Raw genomic sequence first — 27243 nt, forward strand, 5'->3', positions numbered from 1 at the left:
TGAACACTGAAAATAATCGTCGCATGATGGATTTCCGTCAAATACATCGGCTAGGGCGTATATACTTATATAGATATTTAAAAGAATTTATTTTTATGTACTTGTCAGACGTGAGTATCTTATCGCCTTTGTTGGCCGAAACACTTACAACTGCCATAAACAGCAATTCATAATGCTCACACGCAATTTGCGGAATTATTTATTGAATATGTGCTTCAATTCAGAAAGTGCGAAAGGTGCTATCAACGCATAAATATTTGCAATTCACCAGCAGCCCAGCTGTGTTGAGCCCCATTTGTTTGGTTAACAACTTTATGAGAGGCTATTTTCAAATCAAAGACAAATATCTGTTGAACGAGCATTATTTTCACATTTTATGTGCTCATAGAGGGGGATGAGGGATACACTGAGAGAAGATGGCATACGAAACAGAACATTTATTGTTTTGACTTCCAAATTTGAGTCTTGTTTAACTTTCTTTAGGCTTACTTTAGATTGTATCAGTATTGCAAACGTTGACATAACTGTAATTTAAAGTATATAATTGATTGTATTGATTATCAATTTGAATTGTTGCTTAACTTTACTTGAGCTTGACATCAACTAAGCCACTGCTCATGCTTTCAGTGTAGCACTTGTTGTGCATTATCGGTCGTCCTGTTATCATCCACTTGATTAGAAGACTATCTTTGCTTTATCACCTGCGACTATTTGCAATCGTCGGGCCTTCGATGAGTAGCACAGCAAATGACTTTGACTGCGCACTTGTGTAAATTTGAATTAGGGCGCACATCATCAATCAATCAATCAATCAGTCGGCCAATCAGTGCTCCGGTTGTAAGTGCTCGACTAAGCACTACGTGTGGGCCATGAGTTTGATTCTTGGCTAGCTTTTAGTCTTTGTATTGCGTCTGTTGATTTCCGCCTGCTAATCAAATTAATCTCCGCATGGAGGTTTATTTTTTCTCGTTCTTCCAATTTGTTTTCTTTTTTGTAGGTGGGCGGGCCACGTTGAGCTTACCGGTTTGCTCTAAGTTGTTTTGCATGTAATGCGCAGCTTTAATAGATTCCAGCCATCTGTTTTGGTCTGAACTTCGATTTGGCATCGAGAAAACAAGAAAAAAACATGTACGCTAATGTGTACAGGTAATGCTCTAAAAGGCAAGAGCTATTTGATAATCTTGTGTGGAAATCATTTCTTAAAATAATTATTAAAGCAAAAGCTCTCATAATACACTGTGTGTAATACGAGTATATTAAAGAGCATACAAATACTCACCATTTGCCGCACAGCTCTCCGTTGAGACGAATAGGAATGTGAGAAATGCAGCTCGTGTCACTGGGAATTGATTGGCTCTTGAGCTTTTGAGCACAATTGAAAATGAAGTGTTGGCAGAGGAGCAAATGCGAAGCAGAGCAAGGAAGGGAAGAAAAAACGAGATGAAAGAGTTCAGTGGCAAAAATACACTTATGCGTGAGGCGTAAAAGCTTTGGAACAAAGTGTGTCAGAGAGCAGCTCCAACTTCAGCTATATATAAATTTTACTTCATTATACTCTACTTTGTATAGGTCCTCTTCAAACTTTTTTTTTTTTTTTTTTTTTTTTTTTATTTCTTTATTTTGTTGCAGCTTATTGTCTTAGACTCTATAGCGCATTTAGCTCTAAACCTTAACTAATGGGAGGGCAGATATGCCAATTATTCTGCACTTGTAGCTACTATCTTAATTAGTTCTAATATTGTCTAGAGGATGCAATCTCTTCAGTCTTCGCCTATTGTTGTTTATAGCCAGGTTGCTTGCGAGATGGTTAGGATGCGCTGCAAGTCTGTCCGCGTATCTTGAACTGTGTCGCCCAATGAGTTCAGCAACTGTGGGAATTGCTAAATCCCTATGTAAGACTGAGTTTCTTACAAACCAGCTGGCTCCAGTCAATCTGCGTAGTGCTTTATTCTGCAGGGTCTGAATTTTGTTCCTTGTAGTCTTCGCCGAGGAGCCCCATAGAGAGATACCATATACGAAGGTTGGGACAACTATTGCCTTGTAGATGGCGGCCTTGCTGCTGTAAGACAACTTGCTTGAAGCTCTCAGCATCCAGTCGAGGGTTTTTAGCTTGCTTTTGCATTTTGAGGTTACTTGACTTATGTGCGCTTTAAAAGTCAGCCTTCTGTCAAGAGTGATACCAAGGTACTTTACTTTTGAGGCTTTGGGAATAGTGGGCCCCAATGCAACGCTTGGGCAATCTCCTCTTCTAGTGGCGAAGGTAGTATGTACAGACTTTTGTGCATTAATGGTGATACACCACCGTTTTGCCCAGCGTCCGAAAGAGTCCAGATATTTTTGTAGTGAGTCTGAAGCTTCTTGCGCAGATACGTGACGTGATAAGATGGCGGTGTCATCTGCATAGGTCGCTATGAGTACTGCATCTGTACTTCCTATATTTGGCTCGGGAGTTGGCATATCTCCTGTGAATAAAGTATAAAGTGTTGGGCCTAGAACACTACCCTGTGGTACTCCAGCCATAATTGGTCTAGTCAAGGATACTGCTTGCCCCCTTGACACTTGGAAGGTTCTTCCAATAAGGTATGAGGATAGCAACGCGAAAAATGGGGCTGGAAGGGTGGTCCTCACTTTCTGCAGCAGTCCCAGGTGCCAAACTCGATCAAACGCCTGTTTGATGTCTAAAAAGACGGCAGAGCAGTACATCTTTTCTTCAAAGGCTCCAAGGATATGGTGCACAACTCTGTGAACCTGTTCCGGTGTTCCATGCTGTCTCCTGAAGCCAAACTGATGGTTTGGAATGGCCTCCTGGCGTCCCAGATGTGTCAGTACTCGTTCCAGAAATATTCTTTCGAATATTTTGGAGAGTACTGGCAACAGGCTAATTGGTCTGTACGACTCAATTTCTCCCACGGGTTTGCCAGGCTTAGGAATCATCACAATCACGGCGCGCTTCCAGCAGGCTGGAAAGTGCCGGATGCGGAGCATGGCGTTGTACACCATAGTTATGTAGTCTATGGTGGAGTCAGGCAGTGCTCTAAGGACTCTGCCGTTTATTAGATCATATCCAGGGGATTTTTTTGCCTTCACTCTTCTGATGTGTTCAAGAACCTCTTCTTTTGTACATCCAGTTATCTGGTCTTCAGCTGGGAGGGGCGAGAGAACGATGTCTTCTGTTGCTTCGATTTCTGAGGCCTCTGCGGTAATCACCGGCGTGAATTGGTCTTGAAGGTGGTTTGCAAAAGCCTCAGCTTGAGCTTCGTCTCCAATGTGCCAGGAACCAGAAATGCTCCGAATGGGATGACGACGTATTGGCTGCCGTTTGAGCTTTCTTGTAAATTTCCATAATTGAAACTCTGCGTCAGTGGGCGATTCAGCTCGTACCAGCGCATCGCTGATACACCTCTTTTGAAGCAGGGCGAGAGCAGCTTTAAGATGCCTCGTGGCTTCGTTGTACGTGGATTTGGCATCAGGCGTGCGTAATCTTAACCAGCGTCTCCTGGCCCATCTTTTGTGTATTAGTAGGTGTTGGGCCTCCAAGGTGAGGGGGATGTTGTACGGAGACTGTTGTCTTGTTTGGCAAGATGGTGGGGCGGCTTGGTGCGCAGCTTTGACTATTTCTTCCTGCAGTTTGTTTGCTGCGTAGTCCACGTCTTCAGGAGTGTTAAGTTCCATTTCTATGTGCAAAGAGTAATGGAGCTCGCGCCTAAAGACTCCTAAATCTGATCCTGCTGGCAGTAGTTGTTTCCTAATGGGCAAGGGCTGTGGCTGCGCGTGGATTGTGACTATTAGTGGCAGGTGGTCAGAGGATAGGTCCAAGGATTCTTCAATGGTCAATTGCCGGTCACAGATGCCTTTGTAGACAGCGAAGTCGATTGCCGAGGGCCTGTGTCCATTAATTGGGTAACGGGTGGGGGCTCCAGTCGCCAATATGCTGAATTGTAAGTTTTGAATCGCCTCAAATATGACTTCTCCGCGACGATTCGCACTATTGCTTCCCCAAAATGGGTGCCATCCATTCCAGTCGCCGCCGATGAGGGTCTTATTCAACCTTTGGCCTAGAACCTGTTCCATGTGATGATCACACAGACCAGTGTTTGGCGGAAGATAAATTGACGCAACTTCGATCGCTCCAAGGAAGGGAGGAAAAAACGAGATGAAAGAGTTCAGAGGCAAAAATACACTTATGCGTGAGGCGTAAAAGCTTTGGAACAAAGTGTGTCAGAGAGCAGCTCCAACTTCAGCTATATATAAATTTTACTTCATTATACTCTACTTTGTATAGGTCCTCTTCAAACTGTACATGCATATCAAGGCATTTAAAGTTCCCTTAAGTCAGCAGCTTGTTATCCATTTATTTATTCCAAATCTCTTCATTTTATGGCTAAACTTAAATCAATTCAAATGTTTGTCCTTTTCAATTGGCCCATAAATCTGTGTCTGTAATTCGGCCTGCCTATTATTATGGCATAAATAATGGCTGCCTTAGAAATAGTTGAAGAAGCTGTAGAAGAGGAAGCATACAACATACAGATATATGTAATTAAGACAAGGCTAATGCTTTGGCTAATGCCAGAGCTTAAGTGAAAACCACGTTGGCAGTCCAGCATTTTGGCTTTTCTCAATTTTCAGTTGAATGTTCGCTAGAACTTAGACATTTTGCATGTGCCCAAGCCCAGCTACTGGTTCAATCCCTATGCCACGCCCACTCTCTAGAAGCTCGTTAGATTTAATGACAGCGCATAGTTTGGGCACGCACGACATCATTTTTGGCCCAGAGCTTAAGCCAGAAGCTGAAGCCAAGTGCCACAGAGACCCCGTTTGAGATACATTTAAGTGCGTCAGCTCGACGCGAATGTGTGTGTGTGTGGGTGTCTATGTATGGTGTATGCTTAAATGTGTGTGTGTGTGCAGCTCTCTATTGAACCGTTAATTTGTATGTCAACTTAACTTGGCACTTGGCAGAAGCTGCCGCCTCGTCCTCAATCTTTTTATACCCTTACAGAGAGGATATGTCAAGTATGTGGCACGTCAGGCTAATTGAGCCATAACACAGTTTCTTAATATTGTCGATTATCGCAGATTGCCGAATTGAACACACATGTTATAAAGCTATTCTATATTACTGTAGATTAGAAGTATACAAACATTTAAATTTGAAGTTTATATATTGCATAGGTCCTGCAGTTTGTTGTTGACAAAGCATATCAAAATGTAGTGTATTCAATATTCGAGCATTGCAGATAATTTTTCTCACTTCTTCATTATTCAAAGAGAGTTCTGCGACGTGCTTGATTTGGAGTATGGCATAGTTCTGTGTCCTTTGTCGCTGCTGTAGCCACTCCATCTCCCGCGCTCGTCTTTCTCCTATTCAATTGCGCAGCTTTTGTGCGGAACATTCACTTACATCGCCTTGGCACAATAAAGATGGCACTGATAACCATGCCAGCGAAAACCCTATTGGGGCGCAGTGGAAACTCTTTACCGTCTTCCTCTTCTCCTAATTTTGGAGAATTTTTTTGTCGGCTAGATAAGAGAATATTGTTGGGGGGATTGTGCTTGTCAGGCAAATGAAGTGATAAAGTTATATAGCGCAAAACATAGTTGATGATTGTCATTAGATAGAAAGAGTTCTGATTTATACGCAGAGTGCAGTACATGCCCATAAATTGGCTCGATAAGCATGTATGAACACCGAAAGCATAAAAAACATGCCCATGTTTACAAAAGCCCAACAAATGTTATATTTAACTTTAGTTTTTTTCGTGAGAAATGTTCTAATTTCAATTTTATTGTAACGTAAGTCACATATTTGTAAAATATTTGAATTTATTTAAGTATATTTGCATATTTGCGTTATTCAGCTCACAATCTGATTAAAAAAGTTATTTATTTTATGTTCGAAATCCTTTTGAACTGCGACTTTTTCACAGCATGTTCTGAAATTATAATTTGCATATTCATACAAACACGCACATACACATACAAGCATACATACATACACGTATAAATATATGTAAATGTGTTTGCAGCTCATAAAGCAGCCCCAATAAAAGCATGTTAGACATTCGCATTGTCAGCCATTGCGTATGCGTAATATTTTGCATGTATATATATATATCTTTATATATATGTATGCCTAAGATGTAAATGTCACTGCATATTCATACATAAGCCCAACCCGATGTTCGTGGCATGACAGCAACAACAAAAATTAAAACAACAACAACAAAACGACGCTTTATTATTAATCATAATTAAAATGTTTTGTTTCCACGCACTTTTTTACGCTGCTGTGATGCTGCTGGTCGCACTTCTCGTTTAATTAAATACAAAAACACAACGAAACACAAACAATATCCTGCGCCAAACGCATTTAACGCCAACAATTAATTATAATAACAACTACAACATGAACACCACCAACAACAACTGATGAACTGCTGCCGAACAAATGCTGTCACATGCGGCGTATGCGCAATGTTTTATGTTTCACTGAACATTTGACCCGGCTGGCCGCCATTTGCAATTGAATGAAAATCGAAATTGAAATCGAAATGAAAATGGATGAAAAATGTGCTGGCCAAATGACGTAACATTTTAACAAAAACCACATACATTTATACACACACACACACATGTGTATGTGTCTGTGTGTGTGCGTGTGCGTGTGTGTGGATTATTTATTTGCAAACGATATTGATACTTTATTGTGTACATTATGCGATACTTAATGACATTTAATGGTCGCTTGCACTTTCGTCGGGCCATTGCCTAACGCTTAATGTAAATCGTACCAATGAAAATTAAATGCAATGCGAACGATCAACCACAATACAACAACAACAACAACGACAACGATAACAATGGGAAATAGGTGGCTTTTTGGTTTAAGGTTGGTGTTTGGCTTTTTTACTATGCATACATATGTTTATACATTTACTATACACATAAATAATTACAAAAAAAACCACTTAAAGTCGTAGAACTTAGTCAGGGTACAAATTTCTTAGTGAAAAATGTCTGTCTCAGAATATATATGTTTAGATTACTTTAAAGCTCTGTTGTGGCTTAAATTCTTATTAAACTATTTATGTTATTTAAGCTGTTCTTCTATGAATTTATATAAGAAATATTCTAATAAAAATAACTGTTTTCTTTGAAAAGAATGAACAGATTAGCCTACATTATGTTGCTTGTAGAAAATGTCAATTGCATCTTGCCTACTATCGGCCCACTTGTTTATTAAATTTGTTATTTATTTAGTTGTTAATTTAAGTTTAATTTTAATTTACACGAATTCCCAAAGTCGCGACAAGCGAACAACTGACTGAAAACACCTACGTAAATATTTATTCAAATTGTTGCGCATGTAACTGTAAGCACATACATATAAATATATATACATAAAGTGTGTGTGTGTGTGTGTGCCTGTGTATGAAGGCAGACACCGAACTGGAACCAACTGCACTCGACTCCAACTCCAGCTCCAACTATGAAATATGTCAAGTACAGCAAACAGTTACAAATTTATGGCAGGCAGCACACGCGACCAGGATCCGCCCTCGTCCTCCCTGACCCACCTCTGCCCCATCCACAGGCCCCCCTCGTCCTCCTGGTTGGCAGTCTGGACCGCTTGTAATTCAATTAAAATGCAAAGATTTTAGCGCTTCGGGCACAACAAATGGAGCGAGCAGACCCCAACCAGAGAGACACACAGCCAGTGAGAGAGAGCAAGAAATAGAGAGTAATATACTGTCTCTGTCAGCCATGTCCACTTCTCACTGTCAGTGGGCGCCCAAGTGCTGTTCATGCTCAACATACTCTATAGTAAAGTGTTGCATGTGTATTAAATATGAGCAGTCTTAATTCAAGTTAATTCAGTCTCTGAATAAAGATTTTGTCCACTTTCGTCATAGGAACTCTAAGACAGTGAGCTCCACAATTAAAATATAATCTTTGGTCTGTTGAAATATTGTTTTTCTTTTTACTCGTTTATGCTTATCTGCTTTTTAAGCTACTACAAAATATATTTATCCAGGGAATTTCATGTTCGACAATGCGTATACATCAGCCCCTTATCTAAGCACTCTTTACAGGGTATATTTTACTGAGCTACTTTATACTTGGCATTTGTAATTCTTGTTTTGCATTTGACAGTTAAGTTTTCACTGATAACTGGCATGACATCTGCTCTTATCAACCATACTTTAGGCTAAAAATAAGAAAACCTCTTGTGGCCACGGCTGTCAGCCCTGTAAGCCTCGCAAATGTCAAAATAAAACAAAACAATTTACAATTAGCCCCGCGGCCAATAAAGTTATTTTGTACTGTGTTCAGATCTTGTGTTTTGCTTGTGACCCACTGTTTATTTATACCTTATGAGTGGCTTTACGATCAATTAACAATGAATTTGGTTAGGTGTTAATTTGCAACGAAATATCACAAAAAACTTGAAACAAAAGCGAAGCTTTGTTCGTACTTATTTTTAACAGTTTATTGATTGCGCAATAAACTTGCAAAATATTTGATCCGGCTCATGAATATTATTCACAATAATCTTAAACGCCTGTAGAGGTCAGCTTTAGTCGGATGACCCATGGAAAGCCCTATAAATGACCTTGACTCTGAACGGTTTTTTTCTGTGTGTGGTTTTTGTTTGTTAGCGAAAATTGCATAAAGGCAAATAATTGGCCCAAACAAAAGCGCAAAAGCGGAAAAAACAAGCCAAAGCTATTAAAGAGTGTGGGCTGTGAGGAGGCGGGGCCATTTACAGTTGGCACAATGGCAAATAATTGCTGTTATTTTGGCTTAGACAACAAAGCCAATAGCTGCCACAATGACTGTCAAACTGTTGCAGCGCGTTTTTGAACGCGACAAAGTCGTTCGACTGTGTGAACGTGTGTTACGAGTGTGTGTTTCGAGTGTGTTGATGTTTAGCTGCGGGCGTAAATTGAGCATCACAAGTTCAATTACACACACACACACACAAACACACACTCGTACACACACATGCTTTGAGCTGCCCTCCAACTAAATTTTTAATGGCACTTTTTATTTTATTTTTCTTTTTTTTATTTTTGCACAAATTTTTCCCATTTAAATTTGATGTTGGTTTTGGGTTGCTTTTCAATTTCCGACGCCCAACGTTTGTGAAGCCCGGTTCATGGTTCTTGTTGTTGTTTTTAAAACAACAATGAAGCATTTCCGGTTACCAGATGAGTGTTCTGCGTGTGTGTGTGAGTGTGTGTGCGAGTGTGAGTTGGCGAGCATTTTGTGGATTATTATTCATTAGTTTGCGTCAATTTGTTTTAAAATGTATATACATATATATAAATATATATTTATATATACATATATTTAAGATACACATACATTTAAACAGAATTGTGCCGACAACTAATGAATGCTGCAGCGGGTTTATGCTCGACCCCGAAGCTAAGCTGAGATATGTCTATGAGCGGATATAGCAATAATAATAATACGAATGCTTGAGTGCCCAGCCGGCTTTAATATGAACCATCGAGGCTGTGCAACTAAAGAATTCCGCTGGAAATATAAATTTGCGTAAATTAATAAAAATATTCGTGTCAAATTTAACTTGAAGATAAATCAAAGGCGAGTTTAGATTTATGTAAATGTCGGGCTAACTAGAGCTTTGAATAAACACAGATCAATTTGCATTGTTTAAAACGTATTTCTTGTGTCATTAAAAATCAATTAAACTTAGGATACAAATTAAAGCAGGTCTAATGGAAAAAGGCACCTCTTGACTGTCTGGCTACTGTTAGGTGTTAACAAATAGTCTTTGGAGTCAAATAAATTTGTATCTTAGTTTATTTTTAACAGGATAAAACTTCAGATATTATTTATAATCTAACTCGATAATAAATTATGAAACAATGTTTATCAATGTTAGATTTAAAAACGAATAGAGAGGGTTGCCTAAGAGCTAATTAATTTTCTGTTTAGATTTCATGAATTTTCGCAAACGCTTGCTAATCTCTTTTTAACATTCCTTCTACTTGCAGGTAAGACACGACGTCTTTAATTCAACTCTGAGTGTGTTCTCTAATTGAAGGCGATTGTGAGTACATGGTCGAGGGAGTTTATAACGCGTTCGAATCAGAATTGTGAAGACTTTCGGCCCACGCTGCGCAGAGCTGAGTGCCCGGTTTTATGGCACATTCATTGAGTGGAACGGAACATTTCAGGCCTATCGCATGTCCAGAAAGTGTCAAAAAGCGTGGGCAGCCCAAACACTTCATGGGCTCATACAGAGAATTGAGAATTGAGACAGACAGACCAGACGACTGGTTGTGGTGTGGATCGTTCTGTAACTGTTTACATTTGGTTGGAAGACCCCCCACTGTTGCCCACTAATGCCCACTAGTGCACGCAATGTTTCTTTGCCCTTTTCTCGACTCTCCACGCTCTTTCCTACGTGTGCTCCACTTGAGCTATTTTAATAGTGTGCCAAAGCAGCAAATGACAGCGAGCAAGTCCTGCCCCACCATCCGTTGGGTGTTTTACTTGCTTGTGCTTGTTATTGTAACCATTGCGAATATGCTAGTAATTTAGTGGGCGTGTCCGGGCCCTAGTAGAAAACTTTGACGCCAGCAAAGTCCGCAGGCGTTGGCAGCAGCCAGAGCAGCGCGCGAAACTAGTCGAGGCAGGGGAATTGCTCTAGCGATATCTCTCGAGTTCATTGCTTGTAAAATTGACTTTAGCACAAGCGCATCCACCGACAGCAACAACAACAAACACAACTTTCAGCCGGCAGCAAAACAAGCCACAGATACTTAGCCACAGTTTTGCAGAGATGCCTTTCTTTTTAGCCTCCTTTTTTAGAGATACTCAACGCATGTGTGTATAGATGATGGCATATTAGTTCATATTCAAAGTTCTAAGAAACTAAATTCAAATGCAGCTCAGCTGAATTTCCATAGATCGATAGGCCTAACTCATAATTTTAATTAATTTTCAGTTCTAGTTCTTATCTGTTAGCGAACCAACACAAAGGGTAAAAATGTTAGCTAATAAACTATTTAAGCTACAGGGCATCTGCTAGGCGAGCAGACTCTTCGAACAGTTTTTTGTTTCTTTCTTTTTTTGTGTGCTGCGCATTTGGTGCTTACCTTTTGGCTTGGCAGTCAAAGCTTGGCCGCAATTTGTGTGCTGCGTTTTTCAACTTTGTTGCGGCTGCATTTTCGCAATTTTTCTAGCTCATTTGCCCAGACGCCAAATGTCCTTCAGCATACAGACGTAGACTAACTCTTGGAGTCCCAGTTGCCGTCTCCAATGTGCGGCTTCAGTTATCTTTAGTTGTTGCTGCTGCTGCCACTTTGGCAAATTAAAGTGCGCGCAAAGCCCAAAGCGCAAAACCCGTTTGCTGGCCAAGCCGACGCAAGGCGCACGTGCAACATGGCAACGGGCAACTTCCAACTCGCAACAAGCAAGCAGCAACTGGCTGCAAGGCTGCATCTCAAGCTCATGCCAGGCCAATTTGGCAATGCATGAAAAACAATCCAAAGATTTTTCTCTTATTTTTAAATTTTTTTTTTTTGGTTTTGGTACTCATTTCATTTGGTGCCGCTTGGTGGCATAATTCGCGCAGCAGCCGACGCCCAAAAAAAAAAAAAAACGCCCCAGACCAGCGCAGAGGACACATCGGACTAGTCAAAGGCACTCGCAGCTGGGGGTTCGCGGCTAGGAGGAGGAGGAGGGAGCTCAGCTGTGCTGTCGATTTACGAGCTGTGATATTTCGTGCATGGCCTGCCAAATTGTATGCGGATTTGTATTAGTATTTGGGTTTGTTGTTGCTATACCACACACAAGACTTGGCTTCGAGCCAGCTGTGCGCCATCGATAGCCAGCTGATAGCCCAAGCCACTTACCTAATCTCCATTGGTGTTACACAAGGAATTCCTTAATGTTCTGTGGAAACTAGAATACTTCCGTAAGAGACCTTCCAATACTCTGAAAATAATCATTCAATAAGTGTAAAGCATATTAGCAAATTTCTAACCAATATCTGTACAAAATTTGAATCATGTCCAAGCACAAAGCACCTAATATACTGTCATGTTATTCAAGCAATGAAAACTAAATATTTTCCCAAAAAAGCAGAATCATTCAATTACTAAGTAAAATCGAACTTATTAGATGACTTCCATAGGATACTTTTTTAATTTTTTTTACCGAATAAACTTTTTTTCTAATAACTTACGAATTCCTAATCCTTATCAACATCGATCCACCATACCACATTCGACTCGTCGCCTGTGTGGTTAGTCTAAAAGCATGTCACTATCTCTTCGTCCGGCCTTCGCAGTCAACTGATAGTTCTAACTTAATATTATGCAAGCTCTGATTGTCACTTGTTAATGGATTCGTTGCAGTTGCAAGTTGAAACTTGCAGCACTTTCCTCCGTTGCCTCTTGCCTTCCGTAGTCAAAAGGGCACCGCAAATGGTCTATTTGCCATTTTCCACTCCCGTTTAGAGTGCCTCAATTGATGGTTGGTAAAAAAATATAAAAAGTTCTTGGAACTGTTATTCGCTGGCGATTGATTTAATGCGGAACGGGAGCGGGAATGGGAATGGAAATAGGAATAGGAATAGGAATGAGAATGGGTATGGGTATGGGACTGAGAACGGGATTGCAGATTGGCCACGGTCACCAATGGGGCGGACAAGCTGCTGGCTTCCTCGCTGTGAGCTCTGAGCTGAGAGTTGATAGCTGAGCACGTTCCGTTGCTGTAGCCGTTGTCAAATATGGCTGCGGTCAGTTTTCTAACTGCATCGACCAGCGACAACAACAACAATAACAACAACAACAACAACAACATCAAGAGCAAGAGCTAGAAAAACTTTGGCTTGGCAGCTGCCTCCGCTGTGAAGCGGGCATAAATTTCGCATCCCAAGTTGCTTTTACCTTTTGCGGCCACCCTTTTTACATTTACCGTTATGTTCTGTGCTACAAATTTGCGCTACGCGAATTTGTTTGAACATTTTCTTTCATTTCTATTTTTTGGCTAAGCTGTTTTCAGCCTTTTCCATTTCGCATTTCGTATCTCCCTGAGATTCTCCAATGGTGAAACAGGCCAAGTGGCGCACAGATTCAAATTGTGGCAACTGCGTGAATTGGGACTCGACTAAACCGAAAGGAATGTTCGAAGAAAGAGGTAACAGCTTCGGTAGCAGCTGGCACAGTCAGCTACCCATTCGTTTAGGCCACGTTAGCCGGCTAGATAGCTAGCTGACTGGCTGCCTGACTGGGTTGTTAAACTGGCAAGCGTACAATAAAATGGCAGCCAGGTGGGTTTTATCAGCGGTGCCAACAACAGTATGGACCTCACATGCCGAATGCCACATGCCACATGGTCTATCCCATATGTGTCTATTAGCAATTGTATACCCTGCACCCACAATCAAAATAGGAGTTGATCAAGCTTGATCCAGAGAGAGCCGTGCTTCATATATAACTGATCAAGTTGAAGAGCTAGTCAGATCAATAAGTTCGTTTGTCATCTTAAATGTTTGCAACATCAATTGCCACTCGAATAGATTATACATTGAAGATAGAGGGTATTTTTTAGTCTCTATTGAAATACTTTGTTTTCTCAATTATTTCTGAATTTTATTGTAGTTATATACGAGTGTTTTGGATTTTTTTTCACACCTGAAAACTGCAGAATTGAATGTTCACTATTTGTGCATTGCCTTCATGCCGTTGCCCCTGCCACGCTGCCTACCTGCCCCTCAATTGACGGCTCCCACGGGCGCCTTAACAACGCCGACGGGTAATTGCTGTTCAATGCGACACACGCGACGTATACGCAATCTTTAAGAGTTTTTTTCTAGCTGCTTTTCGTTATAATAACTGTCGGCAATGCGATGTCGTCTTTAATTTCATAATGAGCGACAGTCGATGGCCAAGTTGATGGACTGTGTGTGAGAGAGACTGGCAACAACTGTGACTGCAACTGCCATTGCAACGAGCTGTCATCCGACACCTCAAGGGAGGCCGCCAATTGATGGGGGCGGGGCTGCGAAGGGGCGGCAGCTTAAGGGCAACTCAGCTCGGTTTGATTTGCCATCGATGGCACATAATTGCTGCCTGCTGGTGACACGTTGTTGCAATCGCTTTTTGTTGAATGCAGCACCTCGTCCGCACCGCTCGCGCTTGTTCGTTTCCTGGGGCGCTTTTTATGAGCAGCGCGTTGCCTATTTGGGTCAGCGCCTGCAGTGTGCAGCGTGTTGAAGTGCAACCAGACGGAAGTTTAGTTTGTTTACAGGCGCGTCTGTTTGTGGCATCCACGAGGCGAAAGGCTGCCAGCGCCAGCGGCTAACGAACTTCTGGTCTAGTTGTGGTGCATCGGACAAATGCTTTTGTGGTTAGCCTAATCAGAGCAAATCTCGAGTTGATCACAAATGGATTGATTAACTCAGCAGAGGCATGCTCTGGGCTATGCTAGATCGGCTAATACGCAGCTTAAAGAACATTCTTGTATTTATTTTCTTTAATTCCATTCCAAAGGCTCTGCCGGCATTCCTTCATGTTTTCATTTGCACATTTCAAGAGTCTAATCAAAATAAAAAAGAAGAAAAAAATGTTTAATTTTCTGCTTGCTCGACTGCTGCGAAGGGTGGTTAGTTTTCACGTTGGGGTCGCAAATGAGCTGGGGCGTAATTGAGAGGGTGAGCGAAAGGAAGGCGGGTGAAAAGTTGGTAAATGGTTTTTCACGGTTGGCCATAATTAATTTAATGTCTAATGCTTGCCTGTGCACGGCAAGTAAATGGAAAAGTTTGCTCAAGAAATCAACGCTGGCTGCGTTGACAACGGGCTGGGTGGCGGGCGGGTCAGCCACACGTCTGACATAAATAGCAGAACGTAGAACGCAGAACGCAGAACTTTAGAAAGTCAAGTGGTCAGAACCAATGTGGCAAGTGGCAAGTGCCAACTGGATAGTGGCAACAACTGTCGATCGATGTGTATTGGCGATCGTCTTTGACGTCGCGCTGCGCACGTTTGCCATCAAATCGATTAGCGCGAGTCATGAGCAGTTGTGGACGAGCAATCGTGCAATCGCTTTGGACATGCTGAGCCGTGTCTTGACTCTGCGCTGCAGTTCTTCTATATACCCTGTACTCCCTGTTGCATAAGGCAACTCAGACAACTCAGACTCTGGAACCAATTTCAACAGCTTAGTTTAACAATGTGACTTTCTCAATCGTTTATTGACCCTAAAATAATATATATTAATATAGATTCGCGTGAACAATCTATTGATCTGTTTCAACACATGAGCTGCTCAATATGTAGGTTGGTCTTTGTATAAATACGAATCGTAGCTATACCAAACAACGATACGACATATTACAAATAATTCTATTCATATATATTACATAAAAATGTAAATAGTTTCAGATTAAAATATCACGTAGTGCAAAGACTTGTCAATAGAATTTTGGTCGAGGTAGATCATAGTCGATCAGGCGCATTCGTTGCGTCGTGTGTGCCGTTTCATTGTTCTACATTGACCATTGGCCAATGACTTTGACATAGAAACAGGCCACAAAGCTAACATGGAAAGTCGCAGCGGCCTTTCACTGGGCAGCAGTTAAGGCTAAAGGTATTTCCATTCACAGCTCAAAGTGAACTTCCCTCACCCTGTCGCAGCTTAAGCACATGCCACTGCACCCACGCCAACACAAGGGGGTGTAGAGCAGTGTATGTGGTTGCCCAGCCCTGGCGCAAGTTGTGACCATCCCTTGGAGCTGCTCTCGGCGTTTTGCTTCTGGTTTCTTGTTTTCCCTATTTTGCTTTTACGTCTTTACGCCTTTTATTTATTTTCTGTTTGTTTGCTTGAAATGCAGCCCTTCCCCTCGCCCACTGCCTCACCTCTCTGTCCGTGCCTCCCTCTCTCTCTCGCTTGCGCTCTGCTGCTATGTTATGAATATGAAAAATGCTGAAAGCATTTCAACGGTACTTTAACCCCACGACAGCAGAAGCAACTCCACAACAACAAGCAGAGCGACAAGAACGACGCATATCTTGAAATTTATTCACATCCCTTTGCCCCCGGTCTTCTTTCTGCCCCTTCACCGCTCTTCTGTTGCCTTGACTCCAGCCAAATGGGCAGCTTTTGTCGCCTGTTTATTGTCGTCTGCTTCATCTTGCTGTTGTTGTTATACTATTATTGCTGTTGTAGCAGACGAAGGCCTAGACAAATTTGTAACGTACTTTCCGGCGGTTCCAGTTCCAGTTACAGCTCCAGTCTTAGTTCCAGCTCCAGCTCCTGCTACTGTTCGCATTTCAGATTTGTCATGAGGCGCAGTCAACAATCATAACCGTTATGTATATGCTGTGTGTGTTTTTGTTGATGTGGTTGTAGCGGCAGCAATCTTTATGTGCTGTGTAAATATTGATTTTATTTCTTTTTCTTTTTTCGGCTTGTCTAATGTTAGAAAACAAGCTAGAAATTTGTTTAGGTTTCACCTTTGAAGCTAGAATACATATAGCATTTGAAGGGAGAGCGTCGAGGCATGGGAAACCCTAGCGAGAACTTATAGAGGGAACTTTTAAAGTTGCAGGTAGTTTGAATTACATTTAAAATAAAGGAAAAACTTCGTTAACTGAGATTTATTTACTATTACATAATATGCCATGCATGGGAAAAGGCATAGTATAATCCATTATGTGATATTATATATATCGTGATAGATAAGTAGTTCAGACTATATAACTATGCAAATACTGTCATAATACTTGGTCTTAAATTAATTAAACTATATATAAAATAGCTCTGATAGTAGCATAGAAATGTGTGCGATTAACATATTACGATAAAGTCTTATCAACTATTGTTACTAAAGTAAACTTGCAATCTGCAAGGGTATTCAATATTCGGCACTTTAACTGTCCATCTTGCTTATCCGCTTAAAAGCTTTTGTGTGAACAGTTGAAACGGTAGTCGATGTCATTGTCAGGCATCAACAGTTAATCTCTGAAAGGTCTGCCAATCTAGCACCCGCTCTTCAGTGCTGCCTTTCTCCATTATAGCTCTGCCTCTTCCTTTCTCTCTCTCACTGCTGGGTGACATTCTCTTCTCTTCTTTATTGCAATGCTTGTCACATTGAATTGCATTCACAGCGCGTGGCTCATGGCTCTTGGCTCGTGGCTGATGGCTGATGGCTGATGGCTAGGTGAATGCCATGTTGTCCGCATCCTTTGGTAACTACTTGCTGCACTTTTAGTTTACCTTTCGACGGCTGCTGTCAATGTCCTTTGGCCCGGGAACACGGACAGCGAGGACAGCGGGACAGACAAGGAGGCAGATAGAAGCGAAACTTCTCTGCTGCCGCAGCGAGACAGGCGTGATGAGTAGATGTTTGTCTGAATGCAGTCGAGTGCAAAAATATGAATGGCGAATGGGCGGCTGGCACGCCCACAGCTCTGGGCATGAAGTAAATTGCATGCGTACACTCAAAGAACATGAGTGTAACTTCTGCTGTGATCAGTGTCGAATTCTGTACTTGGCTAAGAGTCGCTCTTGAAGACTTCAAATAAAACTACTTCGCTTATGTAGAGGGTTCTCAAAGAAACTGCAATTAATATCACAGGAAGTTTACCTTAAAGTTCCTTAAATTTAAAATTTGGAAAAACTGTATTAAGATGTCTGAATTAAATTGATATATGCATTAGCTAGTATTTTTCTTCAAGTGTACGTATGTGTACACATTCAAGTGGAAGAGGAGTTCAATGCACCATAGGCTCTACTGATAAATGTTTAGTCAGCGCCTCTGCAGAGCGGCCTCCAATTTACTAGTCAAAGCGTCTTGCAACACTTTCTTCTGGCAATCAGAAGACGACGTAGATGCTCGGCCGTGCTGCTGTAGGTGGCATGACAAGCTGCATGCCGTATGCCGCATGTTGCAACACGAAACTAGTTTTTTATGATAAGCAAAAAAGACAGGCACAGCGAGCCCGGCCAGAGCAGAGTACAGCCCAGAACTGACTGCCCTGCCCCTTGAACAACAAGGAGCGACAGGGCCAGGCCCATCCTTACAGCAGCAGCTAGGCGGCTGCTTTGCTTGTAAAGCGTATGTTGCTGTTGTTGTTGCTGTTGTTGTTGCTGTTGTTGTTGCTGTTGCTGTGGCTGTTGCATTGTATTGTGTGTTGTCTAGTGTTCTGCTTGGCTTTAAGGCGGCTGCTGCTTGTCTCCTGCAGGCGGGAGCGCGTCATTGACCTCCAGCTGGAGCCTGATGATGCAAACGTTACAAATGCAACATCAACAGTGCAAACTGTAGCTGTAGCTGTTGATGCTACCCAAAATGCAATCAAGCTGAAAGAAATGTCAGGAGTCGCGAGGCCAATGTACGCATAAATTAAAATCAACCAAATTCGCTCGCCCTGCACGAGCCCAATGTCGAGTGTCAACTGAATGCCACGCCCACGCCTCACAGCCTCCACCGCAAGCCCAATTGAACTTGGCCAAAATGCTGGTCAAGAATGCGCTCAGCTAACAGGCAACAGACAACGGCCAAACAAGCAAAGAAACAGCCAAACAAAACTCAATTAAAGTCAAAGCGCCGAAACCGAAAACGAAACCAGTTTTTATGGCGCGACAGACACAACTGAACATGGAGGACCAGAGCAGGCCAGGCCACAGCACGAGAGGATGCTGTTGAGGCTGGATTGAGTTAGAGATGAGAGTGTAAAGACTTGTCTTGGAATACACAGAAAACCTATTTGAAAGAAGAGACTTTGTTGCCACTCAACTTTTTGAGTTCCATTCCATTACCTATCCCTTAGAATACCGATTTATATATTATAACTATAAGATATGGTTAAATACAACAAAAATACCTTTGGCATTTAATTGACAAATGGTTAGCATAGATATAGCATATATATACCATATTTGCCACATTCAATTTGATGATTGTAGCATCAAAACTTGACGATGAAGTCGTGTCACGAGCAAAGCCACAAGCTCCTCTTTAGCTCTGATCGTATACTCTGTGACTGTGACTCTGGCTGTTCCTGCGCATTGTTTGGCCACAGATCTTACTCTAATTCAAAGTGCCTCCAATGCCCCCTAACTTCTTGTTGCTCGGCTCGTTGCTGTCTTTGCTTTGCGGTTAACCACAGGCATCTTTGCCAACGAGCAAAATTTATAAGATGATGTTCCTGGCATGTGCTCCCCCCGACTTGCGTTCAGTTCTTCTGTTCGGTTCTGTGTATTGTTCAGATTACATAAATTGATGTTGATGCCGGTTGGGCTGCAACTTGAGACGTTGCAGCGGACGCAAAATATTGCAGAGCGAAGCGTTAAATGCGCCCTCGGCTGTGCCTTTGCCAATGCCAATGCCAATGCCAGTGCCAGCGCCAGTGCTAGCCAATGACAGTAGGCCATCAAAAGGCTTTTGCTGCACAGAATTATGATAATCAGTGTGAAGAGAGTCTACTATATAATTAGATAATGCCCGGCTGCCATCAAAGCCATTAAAGATCGCATCATAAATTATTAATTTTCAACATTTTCTACTATTCAATATTTCAACAGACCTTAATTGACCTTCGCGGCTCTAAGCCAGTTGTTTAGCGCTTGCCCAACAAAATTATTTTAATTTATTGACAGCTTCAACTGAATATTTTCTACTATTATTAAGAAATTTGCACAAGTGCACTGTGCGCGGAAGGTCGCAATTAAATTCCTTTAGTAGCGGAACTTGATAAACAAATATTATGTTAGCAAATACGAGCAAATGTAGGAAAAGGCTGAGAGAGATCAGATAACAGCAGCTCTTTGTGGTTTATTTATAGAAATGTGGAAAAAAGTTCAAGATATATACTCCAAACTGGTTTTACGCTAAGTTGCTTAAGTGAAGCTTATTAAAATTAATATAAATATGTATTATAAAATGTTCGAGATAGGAGACATACAGGGTCAAAAGGCAAAGGAAAAGATATTTATGTTGCAAGAAAGTGTTATTCGAAATGAAATAAATTTAAGAAAATGAAAATATTTTTCAAATATTTATAACAAGTTCACATTATATCAAATATTATGCAAACGTATTTTGGGTATTTATATACCCTTTAGCTATCACTATCAATAGTTGCAACGCTGTTCTGCTGCAAACCTTTGCGATGGGTACATACGTTTCTTTCCCACTGTGCTGGAGACATCTTTTCCGTTATAATTTTGGTTAATTCCGCTCGTTTGTTCACTCTGTGCTTTGTGTAACTCGATACCCTATCTTTGCAGTGGGAGTTTGTACAGTAAACTAAGTGAAACTGAAGTTAGTTGGCCGTTGCAGTGGCTGTCAAACTGTGGCGGCAACTGCCAAAAAGCCGAAATACAGAAACTAAGACAAAGCGCAAATGCTGACACTAATGAGACCATAAATGTAAAGCCTGCCACAAGACACAGGCCATGGCGCGAGACGGCAAATGCAACAGCGACTCTAATTGCTGCAATAGAATGAGATTACGAGCAACTGCAGCGGCAACAACAACTGCAACTGCAACTGCAACAGATGGCCGCCAATTGTGGCGACCCAATTGCAAGCGACTTGGCCAACTGACTGGCTATTTACTTTTTGCAGGCAGTGCGCTTGTATTTCTGTATTCTGTTTATGTTTGCCTGCTGACCGGACTGTCTGTACGTACGTCCGTCTCTCCATCTAACTGTCTGTTTTTGCAAACAATTGCAACAGCCTCGACAACAACTACTGTTTGACAATTTATCAATGAATGCCTCTAGTTGTTGTTGTTGTTGTTGTTGTTGCTGCTGCCGTTGCCATTGTGCGTTGCCTTTTCTTATTGGAACAGGAAGTCGCTTATTTGCTGCAAGTGCGCATCGCATTGACATTTACTCTTGAGAAGAAAAAAATAAAAAAACGCTGAGGAAAATCTAGGCGCGTATACCCCAGCATGGGGTATTTGAATTGTCACAAAGTTTGTAACGTAAACAGAGTACAATCAAGGGTATTCAATCTTCGTTGTTTGTCTGTTCTGCTAAAGAAAAAGTTTTCGTTTTTTTGGTAATTTGCATTGATTTATGGTCGTTCACTGAAACACCAAATACGTCGAAGGCGAAATAAAAATAAAGAAAGATGTGGCATACAGCATCATGTGCCCCAATTTCGTTGCAGGCAAATGGAATTTACGAGCTGCAACTGCGCTACAAAATAAGCAGAAATTCTAAATTACTTTTTAGCCCCGCACTGTGTAGGCCAGTGCCAGGGCCAGGGACAGGGTTAGGGCCAGGGCCAGATTGGATTGGGTTGGAGAATCGAAATCAAAACTCATAAAAATGCAATTTGCGCCAACAAGTTGACTTTAAGCAGGCCCAGAAAGCGAGCCTCCCCCTGGCCGAACACACATAATCCACATAGCAAGCCCGATTCTTTGGCCCAGGGGCGGCGAGACGTGTCTGCAATTTGCATCTGTGCATGTTACGGGGTAGCCAAAAGCGAGCTTAAACGGAAGAAGAAGCAGCAGCGAGAGCAAGGGACGCCATAAAAACCATTTGGCGCACGAAAGTTAACGTGTGAGGAGTAGGGGTAGATGAGGGCGCCCGGCCTTTGGGGGCGTTGTAGTTTGTGTGGTGGAAATTTATGTTTAAGCCGCGAGGGCGAGGGTGGCAGCAGAGCTGCATATTTCCGATTTGTAGCTCCATAACAACAGCTGAAAGCCGGAAATAACTCTTACGGCTGCCGAGTTACGTGTTGAGGCTAGTTAAGGTCAACACTTTAGCCCGAAGCAGAAATAGAAATATAAAACAGTTTTCGCCGTAGTATACAGATAATAAGTTATATTTCAAATTCTCCTCTATACTCTTACCTATATCGCTCTAGAGAAGATTGACTATAAGTAATATATATATTATAATTTTGTTTCCATATCGGCAAGAGACGGGACACCTTTTTCTCTGCAAGAGATCCTTTTTCTCCATTCCTTAAATATCTCGAAACATTAAAAACTTTTCTATTTTCATATTAATGCCTTTTTTAAAAGCATTTAGAATAATACTTATATGACACTCTCTAATACCGGGTGTGGCTTATTTAATGGCCACATTTGTCACATTGGGAATTATGAGTACCGCGTAAGGGTATCAGATCCCCAAATTCTAATCCGAGCCCAATTCTCGGCACACATGTGTGCACATAACACGCACTTTGCATAATTAATGCACTGGCAATGTCACCAGTTATACACTTGAGACTTCAGGGCGCATACATATTTACATATGTATATCCAGGAGGAGTGGCAGGGGAGGAGAAGGAGCTTCCCTCGGATGCATGCGGAAATGTTACGGAAGTTGGCTCTGTTGCTTGTTAGTGCCAGAGCATTTTTTTGTATAATTAAAAGAAGAAATTGCCACTTAAACTCAACGGTAGACAAGGAAGAACATTGCAGGCGGGTATAAGCGACTGCGCAGTTCTCTGCAATATAAAAACGAACTGAAAAGGCAACTACAATGATATGGGAATATATCCATCATATTCTGGAAGGTCTTTAATATCGTATTATACATTCTTAGTGCTAATATACCATTTATCGCAATATACAGTGTATTTTTATAAATGCATTGCCAATCGCTAGATGGCGCCGTTGTCACGCGCTCATTAGCGAACGCATTGTGAATCACCCGCATCTGGAGCACCCAACGCAAGCAGGAAGTCTTTTTGTGTATGCGTGGGTGTGTGTGAGAGGCTGTGCGTGTGAAAATGAACAACTTGAGCACGTGAATGGCACACCTGATGGATGAGGCAGAACTCGGCACTCACTGCTGTCAGAGTCACGAAGCATAACTCACCTTTTATCCCTTCTCTTGTTGCAGGAGCTGAAAGAGAGCTTTAACTATGGCCTCTTTGCACCACCCTCGAATGGAAAGGCGGGCAAATTTCTAGATGAGGAGCGTCGCCTGGGCGACTATCCTTTCAATGGACCCGTTGGCTATCTTGAGGTAAGCTGCATCTATCATATATATAACGCACATAACTGACCCCATCTCTTCTCCTTTTCTGCTGTCTGCTGCTGTAGCTGAAGTACAAGCGTCGCGTGTATAAAATGCTTACACTGGATGAGCGTCAGCTGAAGGCGCTACACACACGCGCCAACCTGCGTCGCTTCTTGGACTGCATCAATGGCGGACATGTGGAGAAGATAGCCAAGATGTGTGCCAAGGGCCTGGACCCGAACTTCCATTGCTCAGAAAGCGGCGAGACGCCCCTCTCGGTGGCCACCGGTGCCAAGAAGCCCAACAAGCTGCTTATTGCATTGGTCAATGGCGGTGCTCTGCTGGACTATCGCACCAAGGATGGCACCACAGCGCTCCATCGAGCTGTCGAACATGATTCGCTCGAGGCGGTCAGGTGAGGCGCTCAAAGAGTTCCCAGATTCACATCAGAAACGATTTTAATTTGGATCGAAATATCTTTTATTTAATACTAATCCATGTTCAATACTTGCAGCACGCTTTTGGAACTTGGCGCCTCGCCCAATTATCGTGACGGGCGTGGCATAACGCCCCTTTATATTTCAATAACGCGCAAATGCGAGGCGAAGATTACGGAGAGCCTCTTGCATGATCACGCTACGCTGGGCATACAGGACAGCCAGGGCTGGAACGAGGTGCATCAGGTAAGTCGGTGACGGGTCCAAATAGCTGCTAACCTCTTCTATATACGATTGAACTTACTTTTGGTTCTTGTGAATGACCCCGCTGCCTATCCAAAATTGTGAGATACTTTGGTGCGAAGGTGCTGGGAAAGTTAAAAAACGTATTTGCTAATTGATTTTTACTTCTCTTCTGTCTAACTTTAAACGCTTGCCCTAACTATTGTTAAACTGTGAGTAGGCCTGTCGGCACGGCCTGGTGCAGCACTTGGAACACTTGTTGTTCTACGGTGCTGACATGGATGGACGCAATGCGTCCGGTAACAGCCCGTTGCATGTTTGCGCTGTTAACAACCAAGAGGCTTGTGCTAGAATGCTTCTCTTTCGCGGCGCACAACGCGGTGCCCAGAACTTTGCCAACCAAACTCCCTATCAGGTATTTAAAACAAAACGACTCAAAATTCAACAACTTAAAACATTTTTAGGCTACAAACAACACACGTAATATACTCATAATGTACTCGTAGTTTTTGCTGGAACTTCCTCACGTAGATTTGCTTGTAGTCCTAACGAACGAACTTAATGCCTACTTGAGCTTTTTGTTTTCTTTTTCGGCTAATAAAACTCTACTCCATAGGTGGCGGTCATCGCTGGCAACTTGGAATTAGCCGAAATCATTGAGAACTACAAATCGGAGGATATTGGTGAGTGCAGAAAGCCTATCACAGTCATACAACGATTCATTCGCACTCACACGCCGTAGGAGACGTTGGTCAATCAATCTCTGAATCTGCAATTATGCTCTTAATCAAATACTTGCATAATTGACAGGTTGACTGAGTGATTGATGTAACGGTTCCGATACGCATCGACCAATCCCATTTGACTCGTACTCGACATTGACATTGCCATATCGTACCTCTTACTCACCTTTCGTCCCGTTTCACCCTCAGTTGATCCCATTTTTGTCACAATTTGGTTAAAATTTTTTTGATTTTCTCAACTTAATCCTCTACTCAATCTACAGCTAGATCGATTCCAGTCAGTGTTTAGTTTATTGTACACCCTGATTTAAGTCCCACTATCCCAATATTCAGTTCTCAAATACACCGAAACAGTTCATGTCAAAAATCATATATATAAATCAATCAATCAATCAATCAATCAATCATTTCATCATTTAGGTCTTCTCAAATCTAAAATCATTTTTCATACATCCATCATATTTCAATGTAACATAAAGTGTTGATCCTATTGATCCTGTTATATATCAAACGCTATATGTACAACTTTATATATATACATATGTATTTGCCTTGCATATTTTGCATTTGCTTGACACATTTTTCTCTATATACTACCTCTCTCTCTCTCTCTCTTCTACATATATATAAATAGTATCGTATTGTAACTGTAACTCGTTTCAATTTTTGCTCGTACTCGTTTGACTCTCACTTATCATTCTCTCTATTTATATATATCTCTCTGTTTGTGTCTCTATTGGCTGTTTTGTTGAACGTTACTTTATTATAGTTATCGATTTAACTGCATTGTAATCGATTTATTCAACTTGCATTTAATTCAGTTTTCATTTTTGCTAACATTCATAGAATGTTCCATTTTGCTTTATGATACGGTCAATTACTTGTATATATGTACAAATATATATTTATTTATGTATATATATATATATATATGTATATGTATTTACATCAGAGCAGTAAGTACAGTAAGTAACAGAGCGTTTGGTGTATCGATCTTAAGTGTTAGAGCCGCTAGGCAGCGGTCTAGGAATTTGTCTCTTTCATTTACCATTTTATAATAGTTATTTCTGAAGTAACCCCAAACTTTAGATTGAGTAGAGCGCTAGCTACAGCTGAGCAGTAACATTGTTCTATAACATTGACGTTATGTTAATTAACAGCTGTTGTCAGCCGTTCATAGACTACTTGCTCAGCTTTAGCCTGGCTTTGCCCTCATAAGCCACAAATAGATCGCAATCGGGATGACTACAAAATGTGACAAAAATACATATCCATAGCTAACAGCAATGTGCATAGACCCTTTACTCAAACTCTACTCCAAGCCGCGACACATAAGTTCAGTTGACTGACAAAACTCTTCCCACAACAACAACAACAACAACAACAACAACAACAACAACAACAACAACAGCAACACACACACATACAAACCAACAACACACATATAAATCGCAAACTATCCTTAATCCACAATCGCAGTACCCTTCCGGGGGCCGCCACGCTACAATCCGAAGCGCCGGTCGGGCATCGGCTGGCTGAGCGCCAATGGGGCCGCTGGCGCTGCGCTGCTGGCAGCGGCTGCCGGTGGGCTGGGTGGTGCAGGCGCTGTTCCGGGGCCAGGTGGCCAGCAGCAGCAGCAGCAGCAGCAGCAGGTGTGTGTGAATGGCGGCAATGGGTCGTTGGGCACGCTTACGCGACGTGAGTTGCAGCAGCTGCAGCCACCACACCACAATTTGACCCATCCGAACCACCAACAGCCCCACAGCCATCAGCACGTGCAGCAGCACTTGCACCACCAGCACCAGCAGCCGCATCTGCAGTTGCATGGCCCGCCCTCGCCTTGTCCATCGGAGCACATGCTGGGCGCCTACAGCTCGGCCAGCTCGAGTCTTTCCGAGGGCTCGTCGGGACATCGCTCGCACGAAGACGACATCAGCATTGTGACAGGTAATGAAATTAACTTTGATTTCGCCTTTAGCCTATGTTCGCTTTAAGTTTATTTTATAATTTCCATTGTGTCCCAAGAGCGTGCCATGAGCATATACTTTGATTTTATTATACTATATATACACTCTGTTCTTACTATGACTATGTCTATATAAGCTCAGCCAGAGGTTAAGTATAACAATTGCCATACATTAAGCATGCCTCTTAGAACTAGACCAATTAAGACTTAGTTAACTTTCTATATACCACGAGTGCATGTCTGTCAATTTATTGATTATGTCTATATATACAAACATACATAAATAATTATATATAAAATCTATCTAAATACTTAAGCACCTCTTTAAATCGATTGCAATGTCATGCTGACTCAGTTATCGATAACTTGTCATCGTGAAGCAAATCATGCGAATCAGTCATACTCTTAATGCACCTATTCGACTAACTGACTTAACGAGCCTGCACCAGATGAGCTTCGAGCCGAAGCTGCCTCTAGAGACATAACTGGAAAACAGTTTTTAAAAATAAAAACTCCATTTTCTGTCCATCAGCTTTAAGTCTTTCACTTTCTCCTCCAAGAAGCTGTTCCAGTCTCGAGTAATACTTACTAATTCTGATTTATATAATTGATCATCGTTTAAAGACCCAACAGCATTTATTTGCTGCGTTTCACTGCTTTAATGTGAGTCGCAGTTCTGTGTGTGATTCGCAATTCTTTCCACCATCCACGCATCGCTTTTCGCGCTAACTCTCGCTCTCAATGCCCAGCCACTATTCAAAGCATACGCATGCAATCGCCATCCTCGCCTCGATGTTGTTGTCTCTGTGAGCTGAGCGGCTCCAATTCCTTTGGCAAGCGAAATCATCGACTGACTTGTGCTTTCGCTTTTGCAATC

The 27243-nt window shown here is 41.9% G+C and overlaps 1 protein-coding gene and 1 long non-coding RNA gene across 3 annotated transcripts in view; one reads left to right on the forward strand and one right to left on the reverse strand.

Moving 5' to 3' along the window:
- LOC111594650 (AF4/FMR2 family member 4) overlaps positions 1–27243 on the forward strand; it is a 37129-nt gene that overhangs the window by 5316 nt on the left and 4570 nt on the right. The window contains exons 2-7 of one of the 2 annotated variants that reach the window (XM_030222725.1): positions 22858–22983; positions 23061–23392; positions 23492–23660; positions 23878–24072; positions 24274–24340; positions 25880–26347. In XM_030222725.1, coding sequence (XP_030078585.1) covers positions 22858–22983; positions 23061–23392; positions 23492–23660; positions 23878–24072; positions 24274–24340; positions 25880–26347 — 1357 coding nt within the window. The remainder of the gene's footprint in view (positions 1–22857; positions 22984–23060; positions 23393–23491; positions 23661–23877; positions 24073–24273; positions 24341–25879; positions 26348–27243) is intronic. The other variant, XM_030222726.1, reaches the window with a different exon arrangement.
- Positions 15751–16635, reverse strand: LOC111594666. The gene is made up of 3 exons (XR_002751136.2): positions 16500–16635; positions 16245–16414; positions 15751–16180 (listed from the first exon to the last, which is right to left on the reverse strand). It is a non-coding gene; the product is annotated as an uncharacterized LOC111594666 (long non-coding RNA).

The sequence above is a fragment of the Drosophila hydei genome, unplaced genomic scaffold, assembly GCF_003285905.1.
Source record: "Drosophila hydei strain 15085-1641.00,03,60 unplaced genomic scaffold, DhydRS2 tig00000060-arrow-pilon, whole genome shotgun sequence".
NCBI lineage: Eukaryota > Metazoa > Arthropoda > Insecta > Diptera > Drosophilidae > Drosophila > Drosophila hydei.